We start from the raw sequence: 12,423 nt of genomic DNA, 5'->3' as shown, positions 1-12,423 counted from the left end.
TTCCCTTGCTGGTGTCTTGTGTCTCACAGCTCAGGCAGAGGACGGGGTTGCTGTCCCAAGGGATGCCGGAGGCCAGATGGGACCCCCCTGCACTCAGCGGCTGAGACCTCCCTTCGCAAGAAGCTGCCCCAGGAGGTCCCCCAGCTTTGGGATCTTCTGCTGTGTTCACGGAGAAGGCAATAGCACCCCACTCCAGTACTTTTGCCTAGAAAATCCCATGGAAGGAGGAGCCTGGTAGGCTGCAGTCCATGGGGTCGCGAAGAGTCGGACACGGCTGAGCGACTTCACTTTCACTCTTCACTTTCCTGCATTGGAGAAGGAAATGGCAACCCACTCCAGTGTTCTTGCCTGGAGAATCCCAGGGACGGGGGAGCCTGGTGGGCTGCCGTCTATGGGGTCGCACAGAGTCGGACACGACTGACGCGACTTAGCAGCAGCAGCAGCAGCTGTGTTCACACCAAGGCCACGCCCTCCCGGGGGCTCCCAGCCAATCACTGTGCACACTGTGTGGGCCCCCGAGAACCGGGTGAATCCGAACCGCCACAGGGGCCCCACTCAGGACTCCTCCAGTGCATGGTCTTGGCTCCGGGGCTCCTGACCGGCCCACTCAAGCCCTTTCTGGGAGCCACGCAGCAGACCGAAGGGCTTTTGGCCTTCCCTCCTTCCTTGCCTCCTTCTGCTGGGGTCAGACCAGAAGCTTCCAGCCCACACTTCGTCCTCTCCCCTTTATCCTTCGCAGACATTTCTCTGTAAGCACTCCTCCCGTGTCATCCGGGCCTCTGCCTCCCAGAGGACCTGGACTGACCCCTTCCTAGCTTCCGAGGTCCCCATGGGGTCTCTGCAGCTACATCACAGCCCCGCTCTCCTTGTAAAGTCTTGCTTTCCTCACCCCTTCACCTGGCTCCCAAGACCACCTGGGGGGGGGGGCCCTGCATGTACAACTCCATCCCAGAGTCTGTACCTGGGGGACGCATCCTGTAACAGGAGGCTGAGCTTATGTCCCCCCCACCCCCACCCCCACCCCCGCCCCCACCACACAAAGGATAACTTCTATTTGTCTTCTATTTGAAATAACAAATTAACATCTTGAAGCAGAATACTTTCAGAGTCAGACTAAGATTTAAGACTCATAAGGCTGAAATATATTCCCAGTCTTCTGTTTATGCCGTGGAGACACGTGAGGATGGTTTCTGCATGGGCAGGAAGACCTCTAGGACACAGACATGGGGTCCTGTCTGGAGCAAAACCTTCATACCTGAAGCATGGGATGCTCCGGTCATCCTTGCTCGAATCAGCCCCTCTCTCTTTTTGTTTCTTATTAATTTAATCTTTCCTCGAAAAATTTCCAAGTGATAGTCGAGTTTCTCTTTCAAATCACCTGGAAAAAAGAGTCAGCATTTGACAACTGCAAAGTGTATTAACCAGTTTCTCATAATTAAACCAGTTTCTCATAATTTTGATTGATTCTTAAAAACTGCTATTCTGCAGATGTTCCAAACTTAAAAAAGAAATTTTGATTGCATGAACGTGCACAAAATGTGCACAAAACGTGAACAAAAAGAGATTCAGCATTGAAATCAGCTGTGAATATTCTTCTATGTTTCTAGTGAAATACTTACTTTTTTTTTTTTTAACTTTTTGGCCACACTTTGTGGCATGTGGGCTCTTAATTCCTCAACCAAGGATTAAACCCAGGCCCTCTGCATTGGAAGCACAGAGTCCCAACCACTGGACCACCAGAGAAATCCATGAAATGCCTCTATTTTAATATATCATTATTAAAATTTTAATAGAAAAAGCATAAATTATGGTGCTTTGGAGCATTCTGACTTTATTCATAACAGTTGTGCACCTAACTTGGTACTAACCCCCAGGCCGGTCATCAACCACTCAAGTCTCAGTTTTCTCATCGGTGAGAAGGCAGATCTAACATAGGCCTTGCAGGACTGCAGTGAGAAGAAGAAATACATCACCAAGCACAGAGCCTGACACATAATAGTCACTCAATACTCAGAGGTTAATATGATGATGATAAAGGAGGTCCTTTCCTTCTTGGAAGGAAAGCTATGACCAAACTAGACAGCATATTAGAAAGCAGAGACATTACTTTGCCCACAGTGGTCCAATTATCAAAGCTATGTTTTTTTTTCAGTAGTCATGTATAGATGTGAGAGTAGGTCCATAAAGAAGGCTGAGCGCCGAAAAATTGATGCTTTTGAACTGTGATGCTGGAAGAGTCTTGAGAGTCCCTTGGACTGCAAGGAGATCCAACCAGTCCATCCTAAAGGAAATCAACCCTGAATATTCATTGCAAGGACTGATGCTGAAGCTGCAGCTCCAATACTTTGGCCACCTGATGTGAAGAGCCCACTCATTGGAAAAGACCCTGATGCTGGGAAAGATTGAGGGCAAGAGGAGAAGGAGGTGGCAGAGGATGAGATGGTTGGATGGCATCACCGATTCAATGGACGTGAATTTGAGCAAACTCTGGGAGATGGTGGAAGACAGGGGAGCCTGGTGTGCTGCATCCATGGGGTCAAAAAGAGTTGGACATGACTTAGGGACTGAACAGCAACAACAAAGGAGGTCAGTCTCTGGTGAGACGGATACAGATGCCTCAGAGGTCAGAGAATCTGGGGGCTGGGGGTCAATAGAGGCAGGTTCACTATAGTCTTGGCAGAAGAATGAAAGAAATCTCTTTCCTTTTCTGTGAAAAGAGTGCCGGAGCCCTGCTCAGAGGCAGATTGCAGGCTGCACAGCTACACTTGCAGAGTAGGGGCAGCATCTCAGATAGATGTCTGCAAACACCCTCCAACATCCAGGACTCAGAGGAACTCTGTGCGGCAGACGTGGGAGGAAACAGGCCGTTCCGGCAGCGGTCATCGCTGACGTGAAGTGGAGGCTTTGAGTTGTCCAGGAGATGGCCATGCCGCTTGTGTGTAGTCAGGAGGGACCAGGACTATGAGAAAGATGGATGGTAGCGGGTCAGCCCTGGACATGCCTCTCGTGTAACTCAATGGAGGTGGTTGTCTGGGTTCCTGACCCCTGCCATCCCAAGCTAAGGGACTCCATCACCAGTACGTACTGGTATGAGCCAGAAAAGACCAGCTGTAGTTCAAGAAAATTCTCCTAGAGCCCACAAGAAATCAGCATGGATTAAAAGTGGGGGTGCATCAACCCTGAGCACCATCAGGACACAGGACACCCCATTTCCTGCATTTCCTGTGTTTGAGGTTCTGTGTGGGTCCAGGACTAAGCTCCTTGGTGGGGCAGGTGAAATGACCACCCATCAGGTGGCTGTGGATCCAGGAGGAGAAGTAGAGTATCTGGTCCAACCATCTCTCAGCCATCAGTGGTGAGTCCTCTGATGCCTAAAGAATATCTGGGCAGATCTCCAGGTGTGTCTCTGAACTGTTGGCATAGTTCTGAAAGGCTGGGGCCCCTGGGGAGTTCCTCGGTCCTCCTGGGACTGCACCTCCATGGCAGGATCTCCATCCTTTGGGTGAGACGTTAGACTTCACAGTCCAGCAGAGATCCCCCTGCTGCCTGCTCCTAGCTTTACTGGGGCTTTTTGCCCCACATGTGGCCAGATGTGTTGTTCAGTCAGATGAGGAACCTAGCCATCCTTCCACATCCCCTCCCATGCACAGAAATAAACAGTACTGGACTCCTCGGATTTGGGCGGCTCCTAAACAGTTCAGTTCAGTCGTTCAGTTGTGTCTGACTCTTTGCGACCCCATGGACTACAGCACACCAGGCCTCCCTGTCCATTACCAACTCCCGGAGCTTACTCAAACTCATGTCCATCGAGTCGGTGATGCCATCCAACCATCTCATCCTCCGTCCTCCCCTTCTTCTCCTGCCTTCCATCTTTCCCAGCATCAGGGTCTTTTCAAGTGAGACAGTTCTTCAAATCAGGTGGCCAGAGTACTGGAGTTTCAGCTTCAGCATCAGTCCTTCCAATGAATATTCAGGACTGATTTTCTTTAGGATGGACTGGTTGGATCTCCTTGCAGTCCAAGGGACTCTCAAGAGTCTTCTCCAACACCACAGTTCAAAAGCGTCAATTCTTCTGTGCTCAGCTTTCTTTATAGTCCAACTCTCACATCCATACATGGCTACTGGAAAAACCATAACCTTGACTAGATGGACCTTTGTTGGCAAAGTAATGTCTCTGCTTTTTAATATGCTGTCTAGGTTGGTCATAGCTTTTCTTCCAAGGAGCAAGTGTCTTTTAATGTCATGGCTGCAATCACCATCTGCAGTGATTTTGGAGCCCAAATAAAAATAAAGTCTCTCACTGTTTCCATTGTTTCCCCATCTATTTGCCAGGAAGTGATGGGACTGGATGCCATCTTAGTTTTCTGAATGTTGAGTTTTAAGCCAACTTCTTCACTCTCCTCTTTCAGCAGGGTGACAGTATACAATCTTGACATACTCCTTTCCCGATTTGGAGCCAGTCTGCTGTTCCATGTCCAGTTCTAACTGTTGCTTCCTGACCTGCACACAGTGCCTGGCCAGTGAGTGAAATTCCTAAGTGGAGCTGACACTAGCTTGAGTTCCATTCCACTTTTTTTTTTTTTTTTTTTTTGGCTGCACTGGTCTTTCCTGCTGTGCACAGGCTTTCTCTCTTGTGGGGAGCAGGGGTCTACTCTTTACTTTCAGTGCATGGGCTTCTCACTGTGGTGGCTTCTCTTGTTGCAGAGCATGGCCTCTAGGTGTCCAGGCTCAGTCGTTGTGGCGCACAGGCTTGGTTGCCCTGCAGCATGTGGGATCTCCCCAGATCAGGGATCGAACCTGTGTCCCCTGCACGGGCAGGTGAATTCTTAACTGCCGAATCACAAAGGAAGTCCCCATTTCACTTTTGAGTTGATGCATCTCTGTTGCTTCTTGAAGGGTGAACCTCCTCTTCTTTTCTTCCCTTGTCTATTCTTCTTCCTTCTGGTTCTCCTCTTTTTTCTGTCCCAGCCCATAGTGGGTCAGATTTACACTAGATTAGGTAAACCTTTAGGTAGTATCCAATATGCATGCATTGCTTCTGTGAGAAATGGACCCCACAGGCAACCGACCCCAGAGACATTATCCTTCATCTGGGTCCTCCCGGCTTGCCTCAGGTTTGGAATTAAGTTGTAAAATAGACAACTGAGTTCAAATGCTAAATGGAGCTCAGAAGATTTTGTTCTAGTGTTCTAGTTCTTTAAAATCAGTGAACATGAAGGAATGAACCCTTAAGTGTAGTCGGTGTGATTAGAATTCTTTCCTGTAAAGCACCTGGATTGTGTCATTACCCTACATTAAGTCTTGGAATCACTCCCCATTTTCTCCAAATAAAATTAAAACAATGCCTTCATGAGGGGCTACTTTTTACATTTCTGGTTTCATGCCCACCCCCTCCCTCCTAAAACTATACTCATACATAATTTACATAAGTCCTTTCCCAGTGACGCAGTGGTAAAGAATCTGCCTGCCAAGGCAGGAGACCCAAGAGACACAGGTTTGATTCCTGGGTGGGGAAGATCTCCTGGAGGAGGAACTGGCAACCCACTCCAGTATTCTTGCCTGGAAAATTCCATGGACAGAGGAGCCTGGCGGGCAATAGTCCATGGGGCAGCAAAGAGAAGGACTTGATTGAGCGCACAAATGCACACACACACACACACAACCTACATAAAATAAAAAAACTATTCCAAACTCACCATATTTTCTGTTGCCTCTGGGCCGTTTTCTCTGCCTAAAATACTTTTTCCTTCCCCTTTATCTATGTAATCCCAACTCATCTCAGTTCAGATGTCACTTTTGAAAAAAATGTTACTTTCTTGAAGTAGAGTTGATTTACAATGTTGTGTTAATTTCTATGGTACAGAAATTTCTACTGTTAATTTCTACTGTAGTGATTCAGTTATGCATATTCTTTTTCATATTTTTGTCCATTATGGTTTATCGCCGGATGGTGAATATAGTTCCTTGTTCTATACAGTAAAAGCTTGTTGTTGATCCGTCCTAGACATCACTTCTTCAACATCATCCATAGCCTCTAAAGACCGGCTTGCCCCTGAGTTTATCTGGAGTGCTAGACACCCCATCAGCCCAACCAAAAGGTCAGGGACCAAACTCTCACATCACCGTCAGTGCTCCAAAGTGCCTGCCTCGACACCACCAAAAATGTTTTTTGTATAAAATAACTCAAGTGCCACAGAGATAGCACTGACTTCAAAGACGATTAGAAAGATGGTTAGCATTCTCTCTTACCAAAATCACTCATGTCATCTACCAAAATAATTTCTTCAAGGATATACTGTTGAGTGAGGGTCATGATGCTGGACAGTGTTCGAAACAAGGCACTAAATTCTTCATTGTGGAAGCAAATGATGATGCTGGCAGTAGGTAGTTTGGCTGGGTACATTTTTTTCCGACACCTGCAGAAAGAGGAAGAAAATGATTTATCTAAAAGCGTTAGATGTTTTGAGGACTCATTGAAACACTTTATTCACATTTTCCTCTTTATTCCTTTAATTGATGATTATGATGATAAGGTGACAGTACTTTTAAAACCCCAAAATTAAGATACAAAAATTTCTTTAAACATCTTATGTTGTTCTAATATTGTCTAAATTATTCCCCCCTTCTTAATGCCTGTTGTAATTGCTTTTTCCTGGACTCTGTTTTGATAAAATTAGTTGTACTTTGAATATAGTATAAACATAAATTATACCTATATTTTCATTTCTATTATAAAAATGAATTAATAAGCTTATACACATTAAAAGGTTCAAATTAACTTTATTGTCCTATCTTCAAAGAAAATCCATGTGCTATTTCTACACTTGTATAGTCTGTTGCAACAAAGAAATGTAATAATGGATATGGTGTAATTAGATTTCTTCCAAGGATCTGGCAAAAAATGTTTTACTATTTTTTTGTGCACTTGAGGGAAATATGGACACTGAATTTTAGTAATATTAATTTTTAGCTATTAAGCATTGTTTGGATTGCTACCTTATTGGGTTGTATTTTGAAATATTTTGGTTGTAAATGACAACTGGAACTAGCTTAAGCTTAAGAAAGAGGTACACTGTAAAGGGGACCCAAACGTCCCACAGGACCTAGTGACAGGCAGGATCTCGGAGCATTCAAGAGCAATTCTAATTAGGGGTTTGAAAGTCACTCAGACATGCTCCGTTTCTGCTCTTGCCTTCTCTTTGTTAATATCCATTTATTTGGGCTCACTGGGTCTTAGCTGTGGCACGCTCGATCTTCAGTCTTCCTTGCAGCGTGTGGGTTGTCTACACTGGGTCTTAGCTGTGGCACGCTCGATCTTCAGTCTTCCTTGCAGCGTGTGGGTTGTGCACACTGGGTCTTAGCTGTGGCACGCTCGATCTTCAGTCTTCCTTGCAGCGTGTGGGTTGTCTACACTGGGTCTTAGCTGTGGCACGCTCGATCTTCAGTCTTCCTTGCAGCGTGTGGGTTGTGCACACTGGGTCTTAGCTGCGGCACGCTCGATCTTCAGTCTTCCTTGCAGCGTGTGGGTTGTGCACACTGGGTCTTAGCTGCGGCACGCTCGATCTTCAGTCTTCCTTGCAGCGTGTGGGTTGTCTACACTGGGTCTTAGTTGTGGCACGCTCGATCTTCAGTCTTCCTTGCAGCGTGTGGGTTGTCTACACTGGGTCTTAGCTGTGGCACGCTCGATCTTCAGTCTTCCTTGCAGCGTGTGGGTTGTGCACACTGGGTCTTAGCTGTGGCACGCTCGATCTTCAGTCTTCCTTGCAGCGTGTGGGTTGTCTACACTGGGTCTTAGCTGTGGCACGCTCGATCTTCAGTCTTCCTTGCAGCGTGTCGGTTGTGCACACTGGGTCTTAGCTGTGGCACGCTCGATCTTCAGTCTTCCTTGCAGCGTATGGGTTGTGCACACTGGGTCTTAGCTGCGGCACACTCGATCTTCAGTCTTCCTTGCAGTGTGTGGGTTGTGCACACTGGGTCTTAGTTGTGGCACGCTCGATCTTCAGTCTTCCTTGCAGCATGTGGGTTGTGCACACTGGGTCTTAGCTGTGGCATGCTCGATCTTCAGTCTTCCTTGCAGCGTGTGGGTTGTGCACACTGGGTCTTAGCTGTGGCACGCTCGATCTTCAGTCTTCCTTGCAGTGTGTGGGTTGTGCAGCTGCAGCGTTCAGGCATGCACACTCTTAGTTGTGACGCGGGGTCTAGTCGCCCAGGGCTGGAGGTCGGGCCCCCTGCACTGGCTTCCCAGAAACAGGTAGGATCACAAGGCTGACCTTCCAGTGAGATCACTGCCTTGCGCTTGTGTGTGCTCAGTCGCGTCTGACTGTTTGCAACCCCATGGACTGTAGCCCTCCAGGCTCTTCTGTCCAGGGGGTTTTTCAGGAAGAATACTGGAGTGGGATGTCTTTTCCTACTCCAGGGGATCTTCCTGGCCCAGGGATCAAACCCACATCTCTTGTGTCTCCTGCATTGGCAGGCAGATTCTTTATCACTAGTGCCACCTGGGAAGCCAAGATCACTGCCTCATCAAAGAGTAAGTAGATGAGAGGCGGGAGTTGGGGGGCGAGGGTATAACCCCAAGAATGAGAGAGATGGTGAACTCAGGCTACTGGATCACATCTCTAATATTCTATCTAGTCCAAGTTTATCATTTCGAGAAAACTACAAATTGAGCCCCTTCAGAGGAACGAGACAATGATACTGAAGGAGCCTGAATTCACATCACGTGAGTGTAAACCGCTAAGAGAAACCTAATGTGTATGGGTTTCTCCAAAAGCAATTGCTGAATGTTGCTAAATATGTTTCTTTTCAGAGTGAAGGTAATTTGGAACAGTGCTTGGTTGTCCACGTTTAGCTGATCTTGTGCTTTGCTAACACGATTCCCAACGGTCTAGTTAAAGCAGGACTATTATGGGTTGACTTGTGTCCCCCCACTCTGTATTCATGTATTGGCCTCCTAACCACCAGTACCCCCAGAATACGGCCCAATCTGGAAATGGGGTTGCTGTAATGAGTGAGAGGTCATTCGGGTGTCCTCATCCAGTAAGGCTGGTGTCCTTACAAAAAGGGGACCTGAGGATACAGGGTGATGTGAAGAGACACAGGAAGAAAAGGGCCGTCTCTAAGCCAAGGAGAGGGGCCTGCACCATCCTCCCCGCAGCCCAGAAAAGAACCAACCCTGCCGACCAAGGTTTCTGACTTCCCAGCCTCCAGAGACCCGTGAGACAACAAATCGCTGTCATTGGAGCGTGCCAGTCTGTGGTAGGTTATTACAGCAGCCCCACCAGCCCAGCTGAAGAATGCTGCACTTTAATGTGCAGAAACATTCCTGAGCTTCTTTCCAGATGCATATTCTGACGAAGTACGTCTGGGGTCGGGCCTGGCACTCAGCGGGGCTGACACGCTTCTAGGGGCTCCCAGTGCTCTTGGTCCTCAGACCACAGTCTGAGTCGGAAGGGTCTAGCAGGCAACTACACAAAATGACAACCCTGTAAGCATGTTAGAAAAAACTTCTTGATAGGTGACTGATAAACTAGTCTGTAAACAGTTATTAACTTGTCTAAACTGTTAAATTGGAGGAGGCACAGGCAACCCACTCCAGTACTCTTGCCTGGAAAATCCCATGGACGGAGGAGCCTGCGAGGCTGCAGTCCATGGGGTCGCTAAGAGTCAGACACGACTGAGCAGTCGCTCAGTCTCACTTTTCACTTTCATGCATTGGAGAAGGAAATGGCAACCCACTCAGTGTTCTTGCCTGGAGAATCCCAGGGACAGGGGAGCTTGGTGGGATGCCGTCTATGGGGTCGCACAGAGTCGGACACGACTGAAGCGACTTAGCAGCAGCAGCAGCAGCAGACTGTTAAATTATGGCCATGGCGGGGGGAGGGGGGAACTTGCCTAAATCCAATCGTAAATAAAACCCACTTTTCTAAATAAGTCTTGGATCAAAGAGCAATAAACTGCAAATTATTTAGGAAGGAGTGCTATGACAAACTTAGACAGCATATTAAAACAGCAGACATATCACTTTGCCGACAAAGGTCTGTCTAGTCAAAGCTATGGTTTTTCCAGTAATCACGTACAGATGGGAGAGCAGGACCGTAAAGAAGGCTGAGGGCTGAAGAACTGATGCTTTTTAAACTGGTGCTGGAGAAGATTCTTGAGAGTCCCTTGGACTGCAAGGAGATCAAATCAGTCAATCCTAAAGGAAATCAACCCTGAATATTATTAGAAGGACTGATGCTGAAGCTGAGGGTCCAATACTTTGGCCACTTGATGTGAAGAGCTGACTCATTGGAAAAGATGCTGAGAAAGACTGAAGGCAAAAGGAGAAGGGGGCAGCAAAGGATGAGATGATTAGATAGCGTCACGGACTCAATGGACATGAATTTGAGCAACTCTGGAGCATAGTGAGGGAAGCCTGGTGTGCTGTAGCCCATGGGGTTGCAAAGAGTTGAACACAACTTAGTGACTGAACAACAATAACAATTTAGAGATTAGTAAACCTGAAAACACAGCATGTTAAAACCTAATGTATAGGGCTTCCCTGGTGACTCAGTGGTGAAGAATCTGCCAGCCGTTGCAGGCAGATTGTCCTTGGTCTGGGACAATGCCCATGCTGGGGAGCAACAAAGCCCATGTGCCTCAACTACTGGGCCTGTGCTCAGAGCCTGCAAGCCGCAACCACAGGAGGCTGAGCACCTAGAGCCCGTGCTCTGCAACAAGAGAAACCACCACAATGAGAAGCTCATCCTCCACGACTAGAGAGTAGCCCCTGTCCGCCACAGCTAGGGAAAGCACACGCAGCAACAAAGACCCAGCACAGCCAAATATAAATTTTTAAATAAAGAACTGCTTAAAAAAACCCCTAATGTATATAGCTAAATCCTAATCAGAATAAAATGAATACTTACAAATGTATTATTATCATCTAAGGAAGAGATGAAATAAACTATTTTAATCTTATAGAAGGGCAGAAAGACCACAAAAACACATCAAAAGAAAGAAGAAACAACCCCATAAAGGCAACTAGAAACTAATGAGTTAGAAGACAAAAAAAGTAAAATTGATAAATCAAAGCAAAAGTTAGTTTTCTGAAAGATGACTAATATATATCCATTTCTACCAAAAGCTTTTGAAATCGAGAAGAAAAATGTACAAAAATAAGAAGGAGAATGAAGGCAAGGTACCAGGAAAGGTGAAAGAGAATTACGAAAACAGGATGTGTGACTTTAAGCCAACAGATTTGAAAGTAGATGAAGTAGATTTTTATTAAAATAGATAGTTCTGAATAGACCCTAGAAATAGAAAGCCTGAGCAGAACAATCAATAACCGTAGAAAAAAACTAAACCGTTTCCATGTCTGACAGCAGAAAATGGAGCAGTGATTCATAATTACCAGACAAGTTCCGTTTCAAAGTAAGAAATACACAATGATATTATTTCAATGATGTTAGAGCATAGAGATATAGAGAAAACATACAAATCTATTTTATGGAACTAGTGTAAATTTGATATAAAAATGTGATGACAGTAACTCAAAGAAGAAAAACAAAGCAGAGTTTCTTAAACTTGAGTCTTGCAGAGGCTCAGAAGAAAAAAACTGTCAACCCTCCAGGGCTGATTTCAGTTACCTTAATGTTTCCCAAATATGCATATGCAAATGAAAATCAATCTTGTGTTTATAAGCTCTTGGAGGTGGTGGTGGTGGTGTGTGCTCAGTCATGTCTGACTCTTTGTTACCCGAGGACTGTAGCCCTCCAGGCTCCTTCGTAGAATTCTCCAGGCAAGTATATTGGAGTAGGTTGCCATTTCCTTCTCCAGGGGATCTTTCTAACCCAGGGGTTGAACTTGTATCTCTTGTGTCTCCTGCATTGCAAGTGAATTCTTTACCACTGGCACCACCTGGGGAGCCTCTTATAAGCGCTTACATAACCATAAATAAAATTGTAAAATAGTAGTAAAATACAGCTAAAATTCAGTTAAATTACAATTAAACTAATTTTACTTTCGGGTTGTGTTTTGCTGAAATGAAATCACCACATACAACCTATGCGCTTCCTGTTACAGGAAAGTTTCTTCAGACAAGTCAGTGCTTGGGTACCAAGTCACTTCATTCATGTCCAACTCTTTGCTGCCACATGGACTGTAGCCCACCAGGCTGCTCTGTTCACAGGATTCTCCAGGCAAGAATCCTGGAGTGGGTTGCCATGCCTTCCTCCAGAGGGTCTTCCCGACCCGGGGGTTGAGCCCTCATCTCCACCGCCTGCACGGGCAGGTGGGTTCTTCACCACTGGCACCACCGGGGAAGCCCTGACTAGCCAGTACTACTAGGTATTCTATGACTGCTCACATCTCCAAGGACACAAAATTTTAAAGTTTTCACAGAGAAATTGTAGACTTCAACTGATACAAACTAATCTAATT

At 46.3% G+C, this 12,423-nt stretch overlaps 1 protein-coding gene across 1 annotated transcript in view; it reads right to left on the bottom strand.

Annotated features, from left to right (window-relative positions):
- GALNTL5 (polypeptide N-acetylgalactosaminyltransferase like 5) overlaps positions 1-12,423 on the bottom strand; it is a 52,397-nt gene that overhangs the window by 28,182 nt on the left and 11,792 nt on the right. The window contains exons 3-4 of the mRNA XM_055589625.1: positions 6,250-6,416; positions 1,256-1,378 (exon numbers count right to left, since the gene is read on the bottom strand). Coding sequence (XP_055445600.1) covers positions 1,256-1,378; positions 6,250-6,416 — 290 coding nt within the window. The remainder of the gene's footprint in view (positions 1-1,255; positions 1,379-6,249; positions 6,417-12,423) is intronic.

This window comes from Bubalus kerabau, chromosome 8, assembly GCF_029407905.1.
Source record: "Bubalus kerabau isolate K-KA32 ecotype Philippines breed swamp buffalo chromosome 8, PCC_UOA_SB_1v2, whole genome shotgun sequence".
Taxonomy (NCBI): domain Eukaryota; kingdom Metazoa; phylum Chordata; class Mammalia; order Artiodactyla; family Bovidae; genus Bubalus; species Bubalus kerabau.
The sequence above is the reverse complement of the archived record's forward strand: the minus strand, read 5'-3'. Positions and strand labels throughout refer to the sequence as shown.